General features: G+C 44.1%; 1 protein-coding gene across 1 annotated transcript in view; it reads right to left on the reverse strand.

The window, feature by feature from the left end:
• Nucleotides 1-25,957, reverse strand: part of TTLL12 (tubulin tyrosine ligase like 12) — a 222,671-nt gene that overhangs the window by 60,782 nt on the left and 135,932 nt on the right. The window contains exons 9-12 of the mRNA XM_086922258.1: nt 13,384-13,495; nt 2,761-2,912; nt 2,574-2,655; nt 1,916-1,984 (exon numbers count right to left, since the gene is read on the reverse strand). Coding sequence (XP_086778384.1) covers nt 1,916-1,984; nt 2,574-2,655; nt 2,761-2,912; nt 13,384-13,495 — 415 coding nt within the window. The remainder of the gene's footprint in view (nt 1-1,915; nt 1,985-2,573; nt 2,656-2,760; nt 2,913-13,383; nt 13,496-25,957) is intronic.

The raw sequence follows: 25,957 nt of genomic DNA on the forward strand, positions 1-25,957 counted from the left end.
ACAACCAATCACACCAGAATCCATAAATAGTTACTTCCAATCAAAGGTCTAACCCTAGCCCTAAGTCCCACCCTACTCCCAACAACCAATAACATAGGAAGCCCTAGTCCCTACTTCCAATAGAAATCCTAACCCTAGCCCTAGTCCCAACCCTACAATGATTGAATCATAGACCCAGAAACCAATAAGAACCCTCAAGTACCCAACCAATGAGGACATTAACCCTAACCCAATAGAAACACCAGATACAACCACCACTCAGTGTACACATGTGCCAACCACAAGCAGACCATATAAGGTCCCAGCGACCTCAGACAAGGTCTGCTGCTCTGGGGGTGGGGGCTGGGCAGCTGCTTCACCTGTTCAGAATCTCCTAGGAGACCAGACAGGCTCAATCCACACTTTGGACTTCTGCAGGTAAAGGCTTCACTAACTCGAAATCTAACAATACTGTTTGAATAAAACGTTACTCCCCCTGCTGGCCAAAAAAAGAAGTGCACATAAAGGGAAAACGTTTTTTAAACTTTTGTTTTGGGAAGAGACAGCACTAGTCTGTCTCCTTGCCACTTCCTGGACTCTGCTGAGTGGATGCAAAATGCCATCATGCACATTAGTTTCATAACTGTCCGGGATTGGACCTTCTAGTAGAGGTGAGCTTGCTCTTTTGCATTCACCCTCTTGGGCAATGAGTAGGCATGTGCAGTCTGAGTTTAGTGTTTCTTCCAGAAATACTTTCTCAAGCTCTGGGTGTGGAGATAAGTCTTGTGGTTATGGTGAATCCCAGTTGTTGTAGCGTGGAGATGAAAGTTTGTCTTTCTTGTGGGCTCTTGGGTCTCAATCTTGCCTTCACTAGTCAGTCGTATACTTGTCTGTGTGCGGCTACTGCCGCCAGGCATTTTGTGAACACCCTTGGTGCGGGGTTTTAAGCCAAAAGGTAGAACCTTTAACTGGTAGTGTACATTGTTTAAGATGTATCTGTGGTGCCGCCTGTGCCTTTGGTTTATTGGTATGTGTAGGTAGGTAACCTTTAGGTCTATGGTGGCCATGTAGTTACCCTTCCTTAGGATGGTGAAAAGTTGTAAAGTTGCCATTGTGAAGTGTTGTGTTTGTATGAATTTGTTTAAATACCGGAGATCTAGTATTGGTCTCAGTGTTCAGCCATTTATGTACTAGAAGGTATGCTGAGTAGACTCCTCATCACATCTCCCGTTGCAGAACTATTTCTTTCTATGGCTCGTTTCGAAGAGCTCTGATGGTTTGAGTGGAGTTAGGAAAAGAAACAGGATTATAGATCACTAAATGGCGGAATAGATGCACAGCATGTGAATCCTGAAAAGGATTCATGCTGCAAAACCCTCATTTTTTGTATGCAAAACTAAGTATGGAAAGCTATTTTCATTTTATAACTCCACAAAGAAAAATCACATTCGAGGAGCATTAGAATGCATTTCAAACTAGAGGCAACAGGACTTGGGTTCCAGGAAGAAAATGTACACCGTGCATGGGCCATGCTCAAAACCAAAATAATGTATTCTGCCGCATGATGCTGGTTAGTAAATGCATTAAATTAGTGCTTAGTTCTAAAAACATAGCAAAATAATATATTGCATTTAATATTTGTATTTGAAACGATTGGGTTCCCCTATATACAAGCTTGTTTTCTTATTGTTAGAAAGAGAAGACAAAGTTAAAGTGAACATTCAAATCGAAAACCAAAAACATCTTCATAAAACGGACATCGAAATAGAATTACAACAAATTAGTTCCTAATATCCTACCTTTTATCCATGGAAAATAAGTAATTAGCAATGTTATTGTTTTAATATCAGGAAATAACAATATGCTAAGTTAATCATATATTTCATAAAAATGAAATGGTGGCAATCATTCATGAGAAAACTAAATGCAAACATACCTGTATTTTTTTCCAAGAATGTTCCGGATACTGCTTCTCAAACAAGGGAATGAATTCATCGCAATGAACCTAAAATGCATTTCAGATTGTAAGATTGGCCTTCAAAATATGCACAAAATCACATGCTTATATACAGTGCCTTAAAACTTTGGCACCTTTGACAGTGAACTGAAAAGTATAATTTCTCATGCAGTACCATACCACACTAACTACAAAATCAACTCAATTTTGGGCCATTTTTCCTGGAAAATAGTTGTCCAGCATTCAAGAAACAAACCTTTTGTAAATTTGCCAAAGTTAAACAAAATGGTTAAAAAAATGTCTGACAGCATGCGCAAGGAGCAGCCGCTTCCAATCACTTCTCAATACCGCAATCAGTTTACTCAACCACATATCTCAAATGCTTAAAAAAAAAAAACTATCTAACATTGCAATAGGGAAGAAAGGGCAACATTCCTGAAAATAACTTACATTCCAGTTAATGATGTTAGTTTTTCATTTTGCTCAACATCATCTACTGAACTGAATATTATTAAGACTTTATCTGCAACAACTGCAATACATGATCACAGCCCCCCACCTACCGCCCCTAACCCATTATAAATGTTTCTGCATGGCATGTTCCTTTCTTTTTTTTAAATCCAAACTTTCAGCTCACCTGTTTCAATTCTATATTCGGAGCATAATTCATAACAGTAAAATGCTTCTCGTAGTCATCCAGGTCATTTAGCGCAAACGGCCTAGCAAAGAAAAAATATTGCACTGATCAGTGAGCATAGTTAAACACCCTGAACACAAGTGTGTGTGTCTGTGTCTTGTGAAAGATATTTTTGGAGGAACATTACCTGTTTGAGAATCTTAACCAGAAGACATCATATACATACAGCTTCAGTGGCTTTACAGACCGTAGGAGCACTATGTAACGAATGTCAAATTTCACCAATCCTACATCTTCACGGTCAAACAATACGGGATCCTCAATATACTTGGACACAATCTAAAGCAAGAACAAGAAATAACGAATGACAGCCCTGTAATCATGAGGTTAGTGGACCACTTCAACAATTGCTGCACAATAGTAGGAAGATAGATAAAGCATAGCGGAGAGGCCCAAATATTAAGTGTCTTGTCCCAGTCTACAAATGAGATTGTTGCATGTTTGATTTATATTGAGTATGAATCAACACTGCATGCAGGTACAACAGAACACTAACCCACATACTTATTCATAAATTATGAAATAACAAACATAAGCAATTCTATAGAGCAATGGCCATTTTATTCCTGGAAATAGAACTGTAGGGAGGACCTCTTTTTGTATGATCACCCCCCAAGTTTGACGCTGCTCATTTTTCAACTCTGTAGTGCACTGGGCACTGCTGTCCAGGCCCCAGTGCATGTGCTATAACCATCAAAGGGTGTGCATGATTGGCAACTCCCTGAACGGCTTATTTTACTTGCCTATAAGTCCCTAGCGTATGGTACAAGAGGTACCAAGCACAATGAAGTTAAATGTCACTAGTGGACTGCCGCACTTAATTGTGCCACCACTACAGCGACTGGGGTGAAAACATGACTCTAGGCCTTCCACTGCACCCTTGTTGACCAGCGTTACAACTTCCCACTCGCCATAGCAAAATATACCCTTTCTGACATGTCAAAAAATTACTTTTTAATATTAATTCATCCCTGGGGAGGGCCTTGGTAGCCCATCAAGGAGGGTGCTTAGTATTAAAAAAAAGGCATGTTCCTCTTGTGCTTAACCTGACCTGTCAAATAACGAAATTGCTGTTCTCACTGTATCAAAGCCGGTGGTCCTATTGGCTAACATTTAGTTTCTCTAGTCAACATGCTGAGCGTCAACTACCAATTGACAACCACCAAATATATTACTCCAAGGTATCAAATTAATTGTTACATTAAACTGGACTAACTGCTGAGATTGGATTTGAGGGAACTTTTAAGAGAAAGGCGACTTTAGAATGTCAGTCCTTTTGAGAAGGTAGGAATGGACATTGTTGGTCACCTAAACCCTCCAACTGTCTCTGGAAACAGATTTATCTTAGAAGTAGTAGACCATGCCACCAGATATCCAGAAGCCATTCTGTTAGGACAGTCAATGCCCCTGCAGAAGCTGGAGCCCTACTTGGCAAGTTTACCCGGGTAGGGTTCCCTAAGGAGGTCATTTCTGATAGGAGTCCCAATTTCATGTCTGCATACCTGAAAGCTAGGTGGATTGAATATAGTGTTACACGTTCACCATTTGGTTGAGCAAATGGTGAACTTGTAACAAATCATGAAAGGTAGGATCATGGCTTTGCCTGACAAAGGAGGAGATGGGATGTTCTATCATGCCTACAATTTGCTTACAAGGAAGTTCCTCAAAGGGATGAGATTCAACCCCTTAGGTCTTTTCTTTGGGCACCTTGTGATGGATCCCTTGAGAATGGTTAGAGGGTTGGGAGAAACCCCTTAAAGAGCTGAAGCAGGACGTAGTAGACTATATACTAGGCCTGCTGTCCCGCTTGGCAGAATATGTGAAGAAGGAAAAGAAAATAAGTTACATACCTGTAACTGCAGTTCTCCAGTATTAGTATCTTTCATAGAGTCACATGCGTGAATCATTCCCCCTCGAAGTGCGAGTCCAAGGGTACCATAGCAAAGGAGTATGCATCACTTGCATAGTCTATAATGACAATGGAAAAGGCAGTTTAATAGCCTACGTCCTTTTTTTAAATCATGAACTTTTACCAATTAGGAGACAGCACACCCAACAGAGAGTGAGTCCTTCAGATTATCAAGCACAAGTGGGAAAGCCTTTCAGGGGAGGAGGGTGGGTTGCATGCAAATCTTTGAAAGATACCAATACAAGAGTATTTTTTGAGGTCCTGGCCACTTCCCTTGGATTTGCAGGTCCTGTAAGTGGCTTCCCTAGCCCTCTAAGGAGGAATTGGCTGTGATGATGAAGTCTGGTACTAAAATCAAGAATGTGAGGAGTTTTGAAAGATGAGATATTTGAGACCACGACACCAACATTTCTAGCATCTTTGGGTTGATGTTTATTACGTTTTTTAACAAGCCTTCCGATTGGATCCATTGCGCTTGCAGCTCCCCTTGCAATGGCCTCATCTTCAGTAATGACTTGTACAACCACACTGAAACAGTCTTTCTTTTAGAAATCTTTAAGGCTAAGTTTGTTAACCATCACCGTCTGTCTTGCAGGAAAAGGCTTTGTTTTGGTTTGTATCCAGGTCGGTTCCCAGAAACATTATTGTTTGACTTGGGATACTCGAGAATTTTGAATAAGTCACTGGGAGGCCTAGTCTGTGAAACAGTGAGAGGGAAGCTTTGGAGGATTGCTGTGGTGAGGAGGCTTTTAGCAGCCAGTCATCTAGGTAAGGGAATACCTGATGACCTTATTTTTGTAGTGTGGGTGCTACCAGAGGGAGACTTTTGGTGAATATGCGAGGAGCTGACTTGAGGCATAATGGGAGGACTGTGAACTGGTAATGGGCACCAGCCACAGTGAAGAAGAGCTATTTGCAATGCTTGGGATGTAAGGGAATGTGGAAATACACATCTTGTAAGTCTATAGAGGTAATGTAGTCTCCGCTGTTCAGTAGATGCATGATGTCAGAGAAAGTCAAGGATGGGTCTCCACTCCCCCGTTTTCTTTCGTAGAAGAAAAAAAACTGGAGTGGAATCCCTTACCCTTCTGGGAATATGGGACCTTTTCTATTGCACCCTTGGCCAGCATTTGGAGCGCTTATTTTCTCAAAAAGTGAAGGTGGGTGTGCTCCAGCCAGGGGGTTGTTTGGTGATCTCTGTACAAACTCCTGAGTAGGTCCATAGTTTAAGATTCAATACACATTTGTCTGATGTTACCTCTCTCCATTGAGCAAGGTAGTTGGAAATATTTGCACCCACGTGATGGAAACGAGTGGATGTATCAATCACCTGGTCTAGATCACTTTTTACGACCTGCATTTCGACTCTGGCTTTGCCCTTGTTTGTTATAGGCCGCCAAGGGTGATTGACTGTGTGCCCGATGTTGGCAGGCAGGTTTGTATTGGGAGTGTAAGGGTTGACATTGCTGAAAGTGTCATAACCTCCTCTACGTTGGGAAACCTCTTCCTCGAGCCCCCAAAAAAGCAAATGTTTAAACTGAAGGGCGCCTAGGGACCTATCGGTATCTGTGTCCATTTTTATCACCAATACCATTTCATCTATGCGCTTTCCAAACAAGGTTTCTCAGTCATAGGCCTTATCCAATATGTCCGATAGTCCTTCTGGCCTAAAACACGTGGTTTAAGCAATCCTTGGCGTCTCAAGACCACTGCTCCAACTAATTAGCAGAAGCCTGCGGAGGCGATGTCCATTGCGCAATCTATAATCTCAGAGGAAGCGCGCTCACTCTACTAAAGGACCTTACTTGCTTCTGACTTTTTACCCTCAGGCACAAAGTCGACTAGGCTGCTGACATCAACCCACATTTGCAGATCAGAACTACCCAGGAACGCTAGTGAGTTGGCCGTTTGAACAGTGATAGACATGAGGAAGAACCTCTTCCCTATGTTGTCAAAGCACCTGCCTTCTTTGTCTGGTGGCGCAGAGATGAGAGAGGATGGATTTTTAGAGCGCCTCTGCGTCACTTGTGAGATCACAGAATTCGGTTTGGCATGACCTGTGAGGCAAGCGGGGAATCCTCAGCAGCCTTGTACTGTGTCCATGAGAGGGAGCACTGCCACTACTGTAGCTGGGTTTCTCAATCTTAATCCCTTCCTCCCAGAACTAGTCAATGATGGGATGGCCCTTACTGACTTCCATGCTTGTTTCTTGAATTTATAGAGACAGAAGTCTGACTGTTTAATGCAGGTTGGGAGATGCAGCACGGTCCATAATGTTATGAAAGCATCTGATTTCCTCTGGACAAGAATCTGAATGATGTGGTGGTGGAGACAATGAAGTGGGAACAAGGTAGTTGTCGTACTCCTCCTGTGGGGTTTGTGGTTCAGGGATCTCTCCTTCTCCCCTTTCATCTTCTGAAGATGTTGGTTCATCTCTTGATGGCGCCGCTATGTTAGACACAGGTGTCATTCTGGGCGTCATAGGTGGAGGAATGTGCCTTGCAGTAGTCAGAGTAATAGGTTAAGTTGGTACTACTAGATGTTACTGCGGAGGGTCGGAAAACCTCTTTCTGTACTTTTGCAGCAGGGCCTGCAGATCTTAGACTAGCAACATGGGCAAATGTACTTCATCATACCTGGGTTGCGGATAAGGAAGGCATTGATAATGCTCATAATGCCTCTTGGGAGGCGCATAATATTGATTGTAATAATGCTCTTCCTCGTCATCCTGGTATTTGACCTGAAGTTCTGATGGGCTGTGCATTGCCCTGAAAGGCCCGTTGTCATCCAACTCGTTCAGGTCTAACAGGTGACTAGGTGGCAGTGGTGAGAACTTGCTTGGAGATGTCAACTCAGGTCTTAAATCTGTTTTGTAGATCTTTGTAATTTTTTACATCATCAACTGTCCCGTTGATGTCTGCAAAGTGATTTTCGGCATGGACAGTAGGAATTCAGTTGTCTGTGTTGCCGCCGACAGTGCCATTGGGAGTAACACTGAAGTCGACTGTGCCATATTAGATGACAGTATTCTTGTTAACGTGATGGGCGAGTTGACTGCTGTGGTCGTCGTGGTCTGAGACAATGGTCTTGTGGACGAGACGGTGGTGACCGTCGACTTTACCAGTGTCGACGATGACAGTATTCTTGTTAACGTGATGGGCGAGTTGACTGCTGTGGTCGTCGTGGTCTGAGACAATGGTCTTGTGGACGAGACGGTGGTGACCGTCAACTTTACCAGTGTCGACGATGATGATGTTGTCGACGGGGCTTTGAGAGGATTTTTATTCCTCAATGTTGACGGTTCAGAGGAGGAAAAACGCTGACATTCCCCTGTCTTCACATATGGAGTACTGGGTCAAGAGGAGGCTGCCTCAGTGGAGATGAGTTTTCTTTTCTTCTTTCTCAGAGGGTATTTATGGCGAGTTTTTAATGACTTCCTGGCTTCCTCAGATATTCCCCTGTTCAGTTAATCTTGATCATGTAGGTCTTCTCACAGACATGTCACTGTCTTTCTCAGAAGTGGTAGATCTCAAGAGTTTTAAGCCTTCTGTAGCCACATTAGTAGCTTCCCCTCTGTGTCCTTTAAGATCTTAGAGGAAAAAGTGCAACATTTTGCAGTGATTTACCTGATGTTGAGGGTAGGTGTATTAACGACATACTTTACGTGGATCGTCCACATGTAGCCATTTCTTTTCACAGGTTTTGCAAGATCTGAAGAGGCCTTTGTTAGAAGTATTAGACATAGTTGTAGATAAATCTTCAACTCTAAAAAGAAAAACTGAGCAGAGCTCAGAGAGACTTCCCTTCACATGATGTGTGGTAGAAAATCTGAGGAAATCTGCCTCTATTGAGAGTGTTCTAGTGGGGGCGGTCTCCATATTAGTTATAGCTCAAGCGTGATCCTTTTTTTAAAAGGACATAGATAGGCTATTAAACTGACTGTTCATTGCCATTACAGCTTATGAATTTTTATTATTGGGGGTAAATCTGTTTTTATTGGGTTTTATGATTAGTGCAGCATACGTCATATTAGAAATAAGCAGTATTGGGCACTTCAATGAATATATAATACGCAGCATAGACAAATAGCATATGTACATTACTCGCACAGAGTAGCGTACTGAATGGACAAGTATGAAACTGACCGATACATGTGCAGCATAATAATCATGTCACAGTCTACAAGGAGAATATCCACTAAGGTAGAAATGCTGGCGAATGTCCGTTGCCGCACACATTGCATATACTGTCCCATAGAGCCAGCAGGATACTGACGCTCGTTTGCAGTTGAGTGCCTATGACAGATTCACTGTTAAACAACAAGAACTAGGACATGTGCATACAAAAGAAAGGAGCGAAAGGAAAAAAAACTGCACAATGTGCTTAACCAAACATACAGCCCGTAGCCCACTCCCTTTCATGTTACCACACATAGTATGATCCGTGGCCCATGTGTACAGTAACGGCTAGCTGCCGCCCCATGTCTAGAGCCTGCATCAGTTGAATGCACCATGGTAGTTTGTGTTTGCCAGTAAGAGAGTGGCGCTGCGCATGCGGCTCTACTGCCTACAAATCTGAGTGTTGTCCAAGGCTGGCGCACCTGGGAGGTCTATGGGCGTCGTGTCAGGGCTGCACTAGAGCTCGAGGTGCATTGTGTCTCAATAGTTGGCAATGAGGACACTGCGTAGTCCTAGCGTCTCCTCATGCCTAATTGCTAAACTTTCCGCTATGGCCCACGCAAGCATAGACTGGCGCCAAGCTTGCACATGCGGAGGGTCAGGCGCTTTCCATCTCTTACTAACCAGCCGCTTGGCCACTATCATCCCCACATATAAATATCTGGACAGGACCTTCGTGCTGGGGGTTCTACGAAAATTGTGCAGTAAATATGTAGGCCAAGTGAAGGGTAGCTCCCGGTCAGTGCACTCGTGCAGCAGGGTGGCCACTCCCCTTCAGTATTCCTCCATCCTGGGGCAAGCCCAGAACATGTGTAGCAGATCGGTCCCTATTTCTGCACACCGCTGGCAAGCTGCATCTCCGCGGTGGAAGTATTGGTTGATTTTCGCAGGCGTGAGATATGCTCTGTGGACGATGTAAAGCTCTATCTGCCTAAAATGCATGTTCCTAGGGATGCGTGTGGAGCTCTCAAGTACTGCGACCCACTCGGTCAGTGAACTTGTTACCTTGGTATTTAAATTCATATGAAAGTCAGTGTTATTTTTATAAATTTGTGCCAGATTTCATTATTGGGCATGTCACAATTACTGCATTTGTGTGTGCAATAAATGCTTAGCACTACCGTCTGATCAGCCCAACTGCTCATGCACACTTTATTTATCACATGCACCACTAATCTTTGGAACTCAATACCCCTTCATCTCAAGGAAAAAACAGAATTGTTCTCCTTTCAGAAAGCTCTTACAACATGGCTTTTTAACAGTCAGAGCATGTGTTCCAGGTCTATCAATAAAGTTGCCTGTTTTTGGATTAGTATCTATCTTCAGAGTTATAGCACCGACCATTCCGCAATTACACCTACATTCAAATGGAAAGCCTTTTCCTTCAAAATTGAACTACGCAATAGCTACCCTTTAAATTGTCTCCTTATAAACTGCCCGCCGGCCCCAGAGCAAGCTTTACCCGAGCTATTACTCAGCTTCAGAATTGCAAGGTTTAGTTCTCAGACTACTCTGTTCTCAAAGGTTTTAGCTTTCACTTGGACAATATCTTAGACAAGGATTCGAATGATCTCATAAACCCAATGACCAGTACAGGCTTCGATCAGGTTAACAAGGACCTAGCCTCTGCGGCAGGACACCTGCTTTATGTCACTTTCACAGACAACCCTTGTCTCGTGGCCCTCAGGTGAGGAGTTTCAGCCGGGAGCTCCCGGCTAGGGATTGCGTTTTGGCTTAAATCCCCTGAAACCTTCCCCCTCCAAGGAACTTTCTACATACCTGGGGTCTTGTTTGTCGGCGCTGCTCGCCTCTCTGGTCTCCCGCATTTGGACTTGAGACCTTCCGTGGAATCCAAGTCGATGTTTTCTGTCCACTGAATCGGAGCAACATGGCCGATGTCCAGCTATAGAGGAAATCCGCTCCGGTTCACCGCCTCAGCCGTCACCTACCCAGCCGGACATTGGGCACAGTGCTCCTCATCACTTCGCTGGTTCACCTTTCTTACCTCGCCTTCTCGTGAACTCCTGTGGGGCTGCCGGTTGCTTGTCCGCTGCGTCCCCAAGTCTCTTGGTTTGACCATTTACCGTAATGTTTAACCTAATACTACCTACTTCTTCTCTAAAGGTGAATTCGACATGAAAGATGAACTTCTGCTGCCTTTGGCATACATTGATATAGCTGACTTTGGCATACATTGATATCGCTGAATTTAATGCTTCCTCAGAGACAGTAGGCTCATTTTCTCTAGCAATTTGGAGACTGCCACCTTGGACTATCACACCTGGATCGATTCTGTAGTAAACATCCTAGTGCTTGCAAGAACCTGCAGTAATCGCAGTCATGCCCTCCGAGCCTTGGTTTGCAGAAGAAATCAAACTCCAAAAACAGTGCCGCAGTTGGCATTAACAGAGGTGGAGCTAAAAGTAAAATACCTCGGAGAAATTAACATACAGACAAATGAGAAAACGCAAAGGGCTGATTTTAAAAGCGAAAACCAACTATTTTACAGACAAGATAAATTCAGCACAAAATACTCACAAAGAATTTGCCACAATTCAGAAACTAGCTGAACTCGTGGATAAAAGAACTCATCCGTCAATCAAGTGCTCTGTAATCTATGAGCTTTTTTCTTTCAAGATCAATTTCTGACATCTACAAAGAGTTCTTAGTGAATGAAAATGTGAGTGGGTTGTCTTTATAATAATAACCTACCTGCCTTTGGCTATCGCACCAACTCCAATCAGCACCCTCTAGAGTGCATGTCCTAAACCAACTTGGCCACCTTATCTTCCTTCTCACCCATTACACTGGTGCATGTTCTCAAACTACTTCTTTTGGCAAAGTCTGGATTGCCAGGTGTGCCATACGTCAGCTGGTGGATGTTGGAGAACTGCCTGAAATTGAACTCGAGTAAGACCGAGGTACTTCTCCTTAGCTTAAACACCTCTAATTAGTGGCTCCACAAACTTGCAAAGCTCCCAACACACATCATAAAAGCAAATAATCTGGGAATAATCTTGGACATGTCTCTATCCTTTAAGCACCAGATTAACGTCACTGTCCCTGCAACTTTTACACCCTAAATATGCTCAGGAAAGTCTTCTCATTTATAACCAACGATCTCCAAAAAACAGAAGTCTCTGTTCTTATCCTTTTTAAACTAGACTTTTGCAATGTCCTCTTTGTCAGTCTGCAGAAAGTACTTGCTAAGTTACAGGTTCTCCATAATGCCACAACTTGACTTTTGGTAGGGATTCCCAGGCATCAGTCTCCCTCCATTGGCTCCCTGTGAAGAAACAGATTTTAAAGCCTTGTATATTCAGTTCAGGGTCTTGCACAACTCTGGAACCGAGTACTTAAAACACCAGTTCCACTGGTATGCTCCATCTAGAACTCTTTGCTCTTCCACTACAACCTTGTCGAGGTTGCTAGATTTCAGTTCATACTGGGAAGGCAGAAGTTTTATTACCGCTACTGCTAAATTGTGGAACCCTCTTCCCTCCCATTTAAAAAATTCCTTTTTTTACTCTATAGGTACTTATCTGTAATAAGTACTAGGTTTTATCTGCAACTCCTTTCGGTCAAATCCCCTCTCTTATTAGCGCCTAGACGCCTCCATCCAGGCAGTAGTTTGCGCTTTATAAATAAAAAAATAAAATAAAAAATGAACTTTTTACACCCAGTTTCTTGATTTCTCTCCTCTACTTCCTTTTTTATTATTTCCTTCTATCTCTATTTCTTTCTTTCTCTGCTTTTTTCTCTTCTTTCTTTAACGCTTATTCTTTCCTCTTCTGGTCTCTTCTCTTGTATTTGTTTCTTGTACTTTATTATCCTCCTTTCTTCCTCCACAGTCATTTTTACCATGTCCCTGCTTTTTTTTCTTATTTTATTTCTTATTCTCTTCCCTATTGTTTCTCTAATTTTTCCATTCCTTACTCTGCAGCCTTTTCTCGTTTTTTTCTTTCTTTGCCTCTTTTTTTCTGTCATTTTCTTCCTAATTCCTCCTCCAACTTTTCTTTGCCATTCTTTCTTCCTCTCATTTCATTCATTCCTTTCAGTTACACATTTTTCTTCCTATTTTCTTTTCAATTTTGTTTTCCTTCATAGATTTTCTTCGACTCCTTTATCTAGTTATTTTTCCTCATTTTGTTTCTTATTTTGTTTGCTTTCTTTCCCAGTCTTTATTTCCTATCTCTTGTCTTTTTCCCCTCATTCTTTTCTTTGCCTTTCTCTTCTCTCTCCGCCTCTTCCATCTCTCACATTCTCCTCCTCTCTTTCTATTTCGCGCTCGTTCTCATTTTTGTTGTCTAAAGAGCAACGGGGCAAAACTGATCCTTAGGGATCCCAAATGAAAAGTTGTTGGGATACAGCTTTTGTAACATTAATACTGTATGATCCATGTAGCAGGAATGGGGTCTGCTAGACGCAATGTTTAACTTATTTGGCCTCTGTGTACATTTACCCAATCCCTATGTCAGGCAGTAGCTCGCAAAGGGTTTCGAAGATCGGAAGTAGCACGCACTATAGGAAAGGTTAAAGACCTCGGATATATATATTTGCTATTATACATTATGACCATTGTAAGCACTGGAAGTAATTAATGCGATGAGAACCTAACTTAAGGCTTAGCGCTACAACCGATCTTTCCCATTTGTTACCTTACCTTGGGCATACTTTCTCTCTGTCTGATGATGCAGTCAAGGCTGTTGGTGATGTGAGTGTCCAGGCTTCTTGCCAAATTCCAGGGTTTGCAGATCCAATGATTGTCTTCTCCTCTAAAAAAAGAGAGGATTCAATTACTTGTTTTAGGCATGTGGATGAAATCTTTATGATGGCTATGAATTCACTGTAACGCTTTTCTCTCAGTTAAATTCCTCTGTAAAAATGTAAAGGCTTCCAGTGAAAAAGTGTATCAAGCTCAATCTTACAAAGCAGGTCACGACTAAGTGCAAGAGTTAGGATACTCTTGTGAAAATAAATTGTCATCAATTGTCATCTGATCAGACTTCATCACAACTAACACTCCCCTAGACGGTCCACCACCTTGCTCTTAAGCCATGTGGCAAGATACCTTTTTTTTGGGATAGAATTCGAAGGTCTAATTTAAAAAAAAAAAATCTTCCCTAAATTTGAAGAGGTTTTCCTCATATGGATAGGAAATTACCCTTACAGATTAAATGACTGCATTTTGTATTGGTACTGCATATTCTATTATTTTAGTGTGCTGAAGACTTACACATTTACTCTATTTAGACCAATCTCAACAGATTCTCAGGTCGGACAACAAAGATGACGATGGGAGTACTCTCCTAGAACCCTAAATATTTTTTTTTGGATTGCATAAAATATATGAACTGTTTGGAGATATTGAATTTATATCTTAATAGATGACGGATGGAAACGGGACTCATGAGGAGAATCGATTTTATCTGGTTTTACGCTATATTGGGCCATAAACAGGTCATACCTGGAATGTGGTGTACTTTTGCGCGTGGATCTTTTATACCCCGATTAAGTCATTGGCTGATGGTTTCCCGTGACGAAACACGTGTCGGCTTGGTTTTCTGGCTACATTTTGTATGATTCCGATCAACATTATATGAAGAATGGCTATTTGATGGAAATTTCACGATTATGAAGAGAAAAATAAGAAAAATAAAGGAATTTATTGATTGAACTTTGAAAACAGATAACATTTTGATTTAGTCTCTTTTCTCTTGAACTTATTATATTTTGTGCTGTGCTCGGGAACAATAACTTGTTTATTGTATATTCTCTGTGACTACACAGAGGATTATTTGGAACGTAGGTGGCCGTTACCTTTTTGTTCTCACTTATTATGTGATTTACTACTAACGCATTGGTTTTGCGCAAGATATAACCCAGCCACGTCTAGTAGCCTATCAACACTCATACTAGCCCACTTATGCAGACCTGCACTGCTGCAGAATGAGCCAGTATGCACTGGGCGTCATTTCAGTGGCTTATTCCGGATTGGGAACAAACTGCTTTGATGCAAACAAAGCACAGGAGCACCTGGGCAGGGTTCCAGATCGAATACTTGCTGCTCAACACACCTCCTATGACACTGACCAGCATTTCCCCTTCTTTGGTCGATTGCCAGTTTGCCGTCCATCCTATGTATTACTGTTACTTCTGATTTGGTTTCCACGCTCGTGTGTGCACAAAATTACAGTCATCGTATAAGAGTCAATATCTCATTTCTAGTGGCAGTACAGAGCAAGCTGAAAACCTCTAGAGCATAGGGATGCATTCAATTTCTATCACCATGGCACGACCCGGCAGCTTTTCTTGGACTACATGGAATATTAAGGGGATGCAATCGGTGACCAAACAATATAGAATCTATTCCCTTCTTGAGTGTAAGGGCAGGGGCACATAACTCAGCTTCAAGAATTTAACAATGCTAGCAGAAGGCGCCAAGCTTCAGAAGCATTTATGGGGTCAAGCCTTTTCTACCAATATTTTTGCCTAGGACTAGAGGCCCTGATTTGTGTAAAGATGGGCATTCCTTTGGAGTGAAACCTAGTTGTAGGGAATGGGGAGGGAAGATTTGTCCCGGTGGTGGGCAAGTTAGATGGAACTCCAGACATATTAGGAAGCATTTGTGCGCTCAACATAGACCAAAATACATTCCGGAATCATTTGTCAGAGCAGCTACTTCAGTAGATGCATATTCCCTGAATTCAGGGGTTGTGCTTGATGTCTGACGTGTAAGGTCACATTGACTCCCCTCAAACCCAGACAGTCATAATGCCAATGCACTGTCACTCTGGCTTAAGCAATGGTCACGAAGGATATGTGGAGGTTACACAACCGTGGATCAAACTTTATTCATTTTATTCCCCACCCGCCCCCTGGAATGACCTATATGAGTGGCTGGCTTGGCTGTCCCACTTTGATCTGCCCGCTATCATCTTCTTTGATTAAGCAGGCAGGAAGATATTCGACCACAACCATTATATGATAAGCTTAACAAAGATCATCCTTAGCTCCTAAAGGCGCCTTGAAAGCCCCATGTTAAAAGATGCAGCATTATGCTGCACCCTAATTGAAAGAATGCATCATTCTGAAAATGACACGACAGGTCATCAGGTGGAAGGGCTCTTAAGTAGGTTTTAAGACTAGATACATGTGCAATAAGCTTCTATATGTGCAAATGTCTTCAAAGGTTTATATTATTTATGCTTGCAATTCCTCTACTACCCCTCATGGTTTACTTGACATATTTTGACAACAAAAGATAAACTTCTTTGAAACAATCTACCAGTTATTTGCTGCTAAACACCCACTTGTGTTCTGCCCTTTAAATCTCTTATAGTAATAAATTCAATCCCTCCAAACTGCATTCTCAAAATGGCAAAGAATCAGTGTGAATATGAGACTACAATGGACGCTTCGACAATGTACAATATATACCTCCTGCACAAAAAGACTTCTGCGCATGCAAAAAGAAAACAAATAGTCAGGTTTGCTTAAGCATCTTATTAAGTGACCTGCATCTCAGATGAGGGTAATGCATCCAAACAGCTGTGTTGAATGGTCGTATCTTCTCACTATTCTTTTTCTCTATTCATTTTCAACGTCAGTCATTCTTTAACACCTGAACTACAACAACTCGCTTTATGTCAGTCTTTCCTCTTTATTTGCAGGTCTGCCTTCATCGAATTCACCACGTAGTTGTTTATCTTGTTTTCCGGCTGCCTGTAAATATCTCTTACTGCATATCTTCTCTTCATTGGCACCCTTTTGCTAAAAGAGTAGTTTTCAAAAATCTCTTTAATTCACGCTTACTTCCATAAATCTAAACTATGTGCTAAATATCATCAATGGACTTCTTTATGGACGTTCCATCGCACATTGTTTGGCACCACTCTGTTCATATCATGCAGCCCAATCACTGAAAGCTCCATTATTTCGTTTTCTTATAAAATCATCTTAATTCCAGGCTATACTTATCTCATTAAAGCGGTGCATCTGCATTGCCCTTCAGGGAGATTCTGCACTTTACAAATGCCAAAAGAACAAGCATTTGCAATGCAATAGGTCTCGCATTAGGAAAGTTTGAGCTATTGGTCTTGTAAATGACACATTTTTTATTTATGTGTTGGTTTTAAAAATAGCGAAATTAATAGCTTTGTCATTTACAATGCCAATACTTTTATCTTTTGCAAATGTGACACCTATAGCATTTGTAATGCAACAGGTTTTGTATTTACGTGACTTAGATGTATTGATATTACAATTAACAATGGCTTTTAATTTTTTTAAATAATTAATACTTAAATAAAAGTTATTGTAATTTAGAATGGCAATAGCTTAAACTTTTGTAAATAACTTTTGTGAAGATTATGTTCAGTGTATTTTATGGTGACGAAAATCCAAGAACAGAAGTGAAATATTAACATCTTTTTGCAACATTTGTAATAAAGCTTGAAACATTGAGAGAACATATTTGAACCAGTTGTTGTTGAATGGTTGCACAGATTGATGCTGTGGTGGCACGGGGTGATGCTGTGGCGTTCAGTGATGTTCTGGTAGCGCATAGTGATGCTGTGGTGCCATAGAGTGAGGGCGAAAGATAGCTAGAGTGAGGGCGAAAGATAGCTAGAGTGAGGGCGAAAGATAGCTAGAGTGAGGGCGAAAGATAGCTAGAGTGAGGGCGAAAGATAGCTAGAGTGAAGGCGAAAGATAGCTAGAGTGAGGGTAAAAGATAGCTAGAGTGAGGGCAAAAGATAGCTAGAGTGAGGGCAAAAGATAGCTAGAGTGAGGGCAAAAGATAGCTAGAGTGAGGGCAAAAGATAGCTAGAGTGAGGGCAAAAGATAGCTAGAGTGAGGGCAAAAGATAGCTAGAGTGAGGGCGAAAGATAGCTAGAGTGAGGGCAAAAGATAGCTAGAGTGAGGGCAAAAGATAGCTAGAGTGAGGGCGAAAGATAGCTAGAGTGAGGGCGAAAGATAGCTAGAGTGAGGGCGAAAGATAGCTAGAGTGAGGGCGAAAGATAGCTAGAGTGAGGGCGAAAGATAGCTAGAGTGAGGGCGAAAGACAGCTAGAGTGAGGGCGAAAGACAGCTAGAGTGAGGGCGAAAGATAGCTAGAGTGAGGGCGAAAGATAGCTAGAGTGAGGGCGAAAGATAGCTAGAGTGAGGGCGAAAGATGTATGTGGTTGAGAGTGTGGTTGAGAGTGTGGTTGAGAGTGTGTCTGTGTGGTTGAGTGTGTGGTTGAGTGTGTGTCTGTGTGGTTGAGTGTGTGTCTGTGTGGTTGAGTGTGTGTCTGTGTGGTTGAGTGTGTGTCTGTGTGGTTGAGTGTGTGTCTGTGTGGTTGTGTGTGTGTCTGTGTGGTTGAGTGTGTGTCTGTGTGGTTGAGTGTGTGTCTGTGTGGTTGTGTGTGTGTCTGTGTGGTTGTGTGTGTGTCTGTGTGGTTGTGTGTGTGTCTGTGTGGTTGTGTGTGTGTCTGTGTGGTTGTGTGTGTGGTTGTGTGTGTGTCTGTGTGGTTGTGTGTGTGTCTGTGTGGTTGTGTGTGTGTCTGTGTGGTTGTGTGTGTGTCTGTGTGGTTGTGTGTGTGTGTCTGTGTGGTTGTGTGTGTGTGTGTGGTTGTGTGTGCATCTGTGTGGTTGTGTGTGCATCTGTGTGGTTGTGTGTGCATCTGTGTGGTTGTGTGTGCGTCTGTGTGGTTGTGTGTGCGGTTGTGTGTGCGTGTGTGCGGTTGTGTGTGCGTCTGTGTGGTTGTGTGTGCGTCTGTGTGGTTGTGTGTGTGTGTGTGTGTGGTTGTGTGTGTGTGTCTGTGTGGTTGTGTGTGGTTGTGTGTGGTTGTGTGTGAGATTGTGTGTGTGAGATTGTGTGTGTGGGACAGGGAGATAAAGAAGGTGGTGGGGTGGAAGAGAGCAGCAGATCAGTACAGGAGAAGAGAACAGGGAGTTAAAGAAGGAAGCGGGTGGATGAGAGCAGCAGATCAGCGTAGGAGAATTGAACAGGGAGTTAAAGAAGGAGGCGGGGTGGAAGAGAGCAGCAGATCAGCACAGGAGAAGAGAACAGGGAGTTTAAGAAGGAGGTGGAAGAGAGCAGTAGATCAGCACAGGAGAAGAGAACAGGAAGTTAAAGAAGGAGGCAGGTGGAAGAGAACAGCAGATCAGTACAGGAGAATAGAAGAGAACAGGGAATTAGAGAAGGAGGTGGGTGAAAGAGCAGCAGATTAGCACAGCAAAAGAGAATAGGGAGTTAAAGAAGGAGGCGGGTGATAGAGCAGCAGATCAGCACAGCAAAAGAGAATAGGGAGTTAAAGAAGGAGGCGGGTGGAAGAGAGCAGCAGATCAGCACAGGAGAAGAGAACAGGGAGTTAAAGAAGGAGGTGGAAGAGAGCAGTAGATCAGCACAGGAGAAGAGAACAGGAAGTTAAAGAAGGAGGCAGGTGGAAGAGAACAGCAGATCAGTACAGGAGAATAGAAGAGAACAGGGAATTAGAGAAGGAGGTGGGTGAAAGAGCAGCAGATTAGCACAGCAAAAGAGAATAGGGAGGTAAAGAAGGAGGCGGGTGGAAGAGAGCAGCAGATCAGCACAGAAGAGAACAGGGAGTTAAAGAAGGAGGTGGGGTGGAAGAGAGCAGCAGATCAGCACAGGAGAAGAGAACAGGGAGTTAGAGAAGGAGGCAGGGTGGAAGAGATCAGCAGATCAGCACAGGAGAAGAGAACAGGGAGTTAGAGAAGGAGGCAGGGTGGAAGAGATCAGCAGATCAGCACGAGAGAAGAGAAGAGAACAGGGAGTTAGAGAAGGAAGCAGGTGGAAGAGAGCAGCAGATCAGCACCGGAGAAGAGAACAGGGAGTTAAAGAAGGAGGCGGATGGAAGAGAGCAGCAGATCAGCACGGGAGAAGAGAACAGGGAGTTAAAGAAGAAGGCAGGTTGGAAGAGAGCAGCAGATCAGCACAGGAGAAGAGAAGAGAACAGGGAGTTAGAGAAGGAGGCAGGGTGGAAGAGAGCAGCAGATCAGCATGGAAGACCAGAAGAGAACAGGAAGTTAGAGAAGGAGGTGGGTGGAAGAGAGGAACAGATCAGCACAGCAGAAGAGAACAGGGAGTTAGAGAAGGAGGTGAGGTGGAAGAGAGCAGCAGATTAGCACAGGAGAAGAGAACAGGGAGTTAAAGAAGGAGGCGGGTGGAAGAGAACAGCATATCAGCACAGGAGAAGAGAAGAGAACAGGGAGTTGGAGAATGGGTTGGTTGGAAGAGAGGGAGGGCGATAGATAGAGGGAGGGAGGGCTGTAGAGTGGTAGAATGAGGGCGGTAGAGTGGTAGAATGAGGGCGGTAGAGTGGTTGAATGAGGGAGGTAGAGTGAGGGCGGTAGAGTGGTAGAGAGAGGGCGGTAGAGTGGTAGAATGACGGCGGTAGAGTGGTAGAAAGAGGGCGGTAGAGTGGTAGAAAGAGGGCGGTAGAGTGGTAGAAAGAGGGCGGGAGAGTGGTAGAAAGAGGGCGGGAGAGTGGTAGAAAGAGGGCGGGAGAGTGGTCGAGTGAGGGCGGCAGGGCGGTAGAGTGAGTTTGTGAGGGCGGTAGAGTGAGGACGGTAGAGTGAGGCCGGTAGAGTGAGGGCGGTAGTGTGGTAGAGTGAGGGCGGCAGAGTGAGGGCGGCAGAGTGAGGGAGGGCGGCAGAGTGAGGGAGGGCGGCAGAGTGAGGGAGGGCGGCAGAGTGAGGGAGGGCGGCACAGTGAGGGAGGGCGGCACAGTGAGGGAGGGCGGCAGAGTGAGGGAGGGCGGCAGAGTGAGGGAGGGCGGGTGAGTGAGGGTAATTTTTTAGCACTGCATACTGAATGGCCTCTAGGCGCCTGCATGAACAGGATGCTGGTGAGAAGTAGTGATTTATTTGCAGTGCAGTCTCAATGCACTGTAGGCACTTGTATGGTAAGCGTATGATGTTGAGAAGTACCGAATGATTAGCACTGCATTTTGAAAGGCCTCTTGGCTCAGGCAAAGCGGCGACAATTCTGCAGGAAAAATATGTAAAATGCCTGCAGAAAGGAAAGGAGACCGGAAGAGAGGTGGAGAGAGAGGGGGGGGGGGCGTGGCGAAGGGAAGGAACTGACAGGGAAGGTGAGGGTCTGAGGCAGCAGAAAGGAAGGAAGAGTAAGAAGATGGAAAGGAGTAAGGAACAGAGGAAGGCTAATGGAGGGAGACAGGAATAATGCAGTGTCTAATTTGTAAAAAGAAAACAAGCGATCATGCTAAAGATGTATTGTTTCAATTGGTATGCGCCGCTCTTGCCATCATCAGGCAAAGCGGCGATGATCCTGCAGGAAAAATATGTAAAATGCCTGCTGAAAGGAAAGGAGATCAGAAGCGATGTGGAGAGAGGGGGGGGGGGGGGGGGGGGGGGGGGGGAGCTATGGCGAACGGAAGGAAATGACAGGGAAGTCGAGGGCCTGAGGCAACTGAAAAGACGGAGGAGAAAAGAAGATGGAACGGAGTTGGGAACAGAGGAAGGCTAATGGAGGGAGACAGGAGTAATGCAGTGCTTACTTTGTAAAACAAGCTCTCGGCATTGCTGTGGTGGGGGGGCGGGAGAGCGGAGCGGGAGCGCATTCCTTTGAAGTCTGATGCGGTGGGCTGGGGAGCGGCAGCTTTGAAGTCTGATGCGAGGCACAGACAAATGGTGGTTTGTGACGTGGCTGGTTTGTGCACGCGCAGAGGTCACATGAACTGTGGCTAATCCGTCGTTTTGGCAGACTTTTCGGACCGCTTACTAGAAATCTCGACAAACAAGCATTGCGAAAGCAGTGCTTTAGGTCGAGACCTAAAAATGTTAGTTACCCACTAAGCATCTGTTCACAACATGTAGTGCTATAGATTCACATGCTTAACATAATCCTGCCCTCTAGTTTTGGCATGCATATTTTTCTTCGAAGTCTTTCTAGTCACAAAGTAGTGGGACTCCTTCTCTTGCAGGTAATGCGCATAATCATTGAGTTCATTGTTATATTGTTTTCCCGAAAGACCGGTGAGGATAGAGTATGAAGAAAAGCATGGTGTAGTGAGAGGTCTAGGTCATAGGAGTTAGTGATAACACATACGTGTAACTGTAATAAACACAAGGGTCCAAGGAGGAGGATAGGTGCATGTGCATATACATCACTACACCCCACAAACAGATGCTTACTGGGTAAGTAACATTTTCTATTCGAGACATGTGGCTGTAGATACACATGCCTAGCATAGACTGTAAAGCAGTCCTTCTGATATATGCTGATACCATCCTTGACTGTGTGTTGTTGCTGCTAGTGCTCGCGCACCTGTTATCTGCACTTTAGTTTTTAGAAATCACTCACAAAGTAGCTTTTAACCTTTTAAGATGTCCACAGTAATTTCCCTGTAGTGCACTCGAGCCCTGGCTGTGTTCCCCTGTTAGAGTGGGCCAGTCACGTCTGTGGGTCAGCGCTCTAGTTTTCTTGGCCATTTCTGGTATATAGCATCACGGTGGCCCAACCGGGCAGCGCTGATACATGCTGCTACCATCCTAGACTGTGTGTTGCTGCTGCTAGTGCTCGCGCACCTGTTATCTGCACTTTACTTTTTAAAAATCACTCACGAAGTTGCTTTTAACCTTTCAAGACGTCTACAGTAATTTCCCCGTAGCGCACTCGAAACCTGGCAGTTTCCCCCTGTTAGAGTGGGCCCGTCGCATCTGTGGGTCCGCGTGGCGGGCGCTCCAGAGGCAAGCCTGTCTGCGCCCGTCCGTGCACAGCGCCAGCCACTCGGTCGGTTTGAGGACCCACTACACCGGGAAACCTAATTACAGCTACACAGGTAAACAATTGAGGGCCATTGGTGAGCGGGTAGATAGAGAGGTAGATTGAGCTGTGAGGGACCGCTGGCCAGGCGGCTGATTTCATAAAAAAGGACTCCCTGAGTTGCGGTCTGCTCAATGTGAGGTCGCTACCAAACCACCATCTGGAGATTCAAATATTGTTGAAAACACATGATTTGGACGTCCTGTTCATGACCAAGACCTGGACGCACCCCGGGTCCAACTTAGAGTTAGGCTTAACATGCCCTCTGGGGTACAAAGCGTTCCACAAGCCAAGGTCCAGTGGTAGAGGTGGAGGGGTTGGGATCATCTTTAAAGAGATTTGAAATATATCGTCAATGGACATTGATGAAGTGATGACATCAAAATGTTGGGGTTTTCCCTGAAAGACCACAATGGACATTTTCTGACTAGCATGGTATGCCAGAGGCCCCCTGGAGCAGCAAGCCTTCAACACCAGATGAACTTGGCTGACGTATTCAGTAATATGGCACTGACTCATGCTAGATTGATCATTCTGGGAGATTTTAATCTGTGGGCTAATGATAGCCTGGATTCTGGTTATAACAACCTCATACAATCCTGTAAGAACCTGAATTTACTACAATGTATCACAGCACCTACTCATAAGTGGGGGCATGTCTTGGATCTGATCTTTGCCGGACAAGACCCGGTCCGAGTAGGATATACCCTACCGGTGGGCTGGTTTGACCACTACCTGGTTAAGTTTCAGGTGGTTAACCCCAGGCTGAGTGTAGTCACCAACAAGATGGGAGGAAGCTTTCTAGGTAGGGACTGGAAGAAACTTGTGAAAAGGGCCAAAACGTCGCTTGTTTTTCATGCTAATGGGTCCTTTGACCATAGGAAACAGGTGGAACAAAACTATATGCAGCTTTTTGTACACACATTACTGGAATGGTTGACCAAACTGCCCTGGTAAAAAACATCAGGAAACTGGGTAGACCTTCCGCCCCTTGGTACAATGAAAAACTGAGAACCCTAAAAAAGGAATGCAAACAGGCAGAGCGCGTCAGTGGAGGAAGGTTTATGCAGAAGCAGATAAATCTATCTGGAAGGAGAAAATAATCTGCTATAAAAAGGAAATTGTGACTGCTAAAGCAGAATATTATGCAGAGATTATCCTGAAGGCCTTCAATAGGACCAAGAGCATTTTTAAAATTGTGAACGATATAGCCAGTCCAGACTGCACAAAAAATGACTCATCCCACACAGGACTTATGTGACAGTCTTGCCATCTTTTTTAAGGGAAAGATAACTAAAATCATCGAAGGCTTAAAAATGGATGAACTGGACTTTCTTGGTGAGAATGATGATAGGTTACCACCAAGCAAACATGAGGGTGGGGACAAGTTAGTCGACCAGGTGGCCTGTTTAGACCATTTTGATCTACTCTCAGAAGAGGAGTTCAACAATGCAGCACTGGGAGTCTCCTCTGGCTCCCCTATGGACCCCTTTCCCCATAAAATCTGGTAGGAGCTAGGATCTGAACTCTTCCCGATACTTTGTCAGCTGTGCAATCAGTCATTGAGTAGTGGGATGGTGCCACAGAGCTGGAAGCAAGCAATTATAACACCGCTGCTGAAAAAACCCACGCTTGACCCAGCCTGACCTTACCCAGTGAAGGTTACAGAGCGCCTGGTTAGTAGGGCGCTCTCTCAGTTCCTGAACGATACCAACAAAGAACAAGGTTACTTACCTGTAAACAGGTGGTTCTCCAGTATTGGTGTCTTTCATAGATTCACATGCTTGAATATTCGTCGTCTGAGTCGGAGTCCCACAGTAAATAGAATAGCAATAACATACTCAAAAAAAAGGCAGCAAAATTCCCAGACATAATTCCTACATAGGACTATATAGAAAGAGAAAAAACACTTGTAGCCTATTCCTGTCATTATGCTGGTCCAAACTGTAGCCAATCAGGCGCCAGCAGCTCTCCAGAACCTTCTCCTCAGAGCTCAGTACCTCAGATTTTCGTAGCACAAGAGTGACCATAGAGTCTATGAGGAGGAGAGAGCCTCTGAGGGGAGGAGGGGAGGTCGCATGTGAATCTATGAAAGACACCAATACTGGAGAACCACCTGTTTACAGGTAAGTAACATTGTTCTTCTCCAGTATTAGGGTGTCTTTCATAGATTCACATGCTTGAATATAGAATAGAGAGCAGTAACAGCCGAGAAGGCTTCAATAGTGATGCAACAACATGGAACGACTCAATAAGACCAATAATATAGTCATGCAAGTCATAACAGTAGGAATGTTAAACCATAACGGAGGAGGGAAGACAGAGGCTCACCTTATTTAATAAGATTGCGAAGTACAGCCTGTCCCACTGCAGTATCCGCTTCGTTGATGGCACCCAGGCAGTAGTGTTTCGTGAACGTGTGCCTGCTGGACCATGTGGCTGCTCTGCAGATCGGATGTAGTGGTACACCGGCGAACAGGGCAGTAGAAGACGACATCGCCCTGGTAGAATGGGCCCTCACTGAAGATTGCAGACACTTGCCGGCTTTTTGATGGCAGAAAGCAATGGCCGACGAAACCCAACGAGCAATAGTTGGTTTGGTAACTGGACACCCTTTGTGGAAGCGTCCATAAGCTATTAACAATTGATTGGATTTGCGAAAAGGGGCCGTTCTGCTGATGCAGAATTTCAGGAACCTTTTAATGTCCAAGGAGTGTAAACGCTGCTCCGCCAAAGACTGTGGATCGGCCAAGAAGGTTTTTAAGAAAACAGGTTCGTTAATGTGGAAATCCGAAGGCACCTTAGGCAAGAAGGTGGGATTGGTGTGAAGCACTACACAATCAGGTTGGAATTGAAGAAAAGGAGGTTTTATAGTGAAGGCATGAATATCACTTACGCGATGTGATGAGGTCAGCGCAAGTAGAAGAGCCACCTTCCAGGTTAGAAACTTTAAGTCTGCCTTGTGTATAGGTTCGAAGGGTGCCTTCATTAGTTGTGCCAACACGATGTTGAGGTGCCAAGTAGGAGGAGGGCGCCGAATAGGTGGGAACTTTCGGAACAATCCCTTGAAGAATTGACAAATGATCCTTGAAGAACAGAGTGAGGTGGAGCTATCCTGGTGGAAGCGGGAAATTGCCATCAGAAAAACTTTCAGAGTCGAATGGGAAAGCCACGACTGAGCCAGTTGTAAAAAGAATGGGAGCAGCTGCGCAGGCGTGGAGCGAATAGGATGGACACCAGCAGCTGCGCACCAATGGCAAAACCTCTTCCATTTGAGCTTGTAAGTTTTCACTGTCGACGGAGCTCTGGCCTGAGCGAGAATGTCTCTAAAGCCTGGCGAGATGTTTAGATTAGCAAATTCAAGGTGCTCAGGTTCCAGGCTGACAAATACAGAGAGGAGGGGTCCGGATGGCAAATCTGACCCCTGTCCATTGTGAGGAGGTCCG

The sequence above is a fragment of the Lissotriton vulgaris genome, chromosome 1_1 (genome assembly GCF_964263255.1).
Source record: "Lissotriton vulgaris chromosome 1_1, aLisVul1.2, whole genome shotgun sequence".
Lineage (NCBI taxonomy): Eukaryota > Metazoa > Chordata > Amphibia > Caudata > Salamandridae > Lissotriton > Lissotriton vulgaris.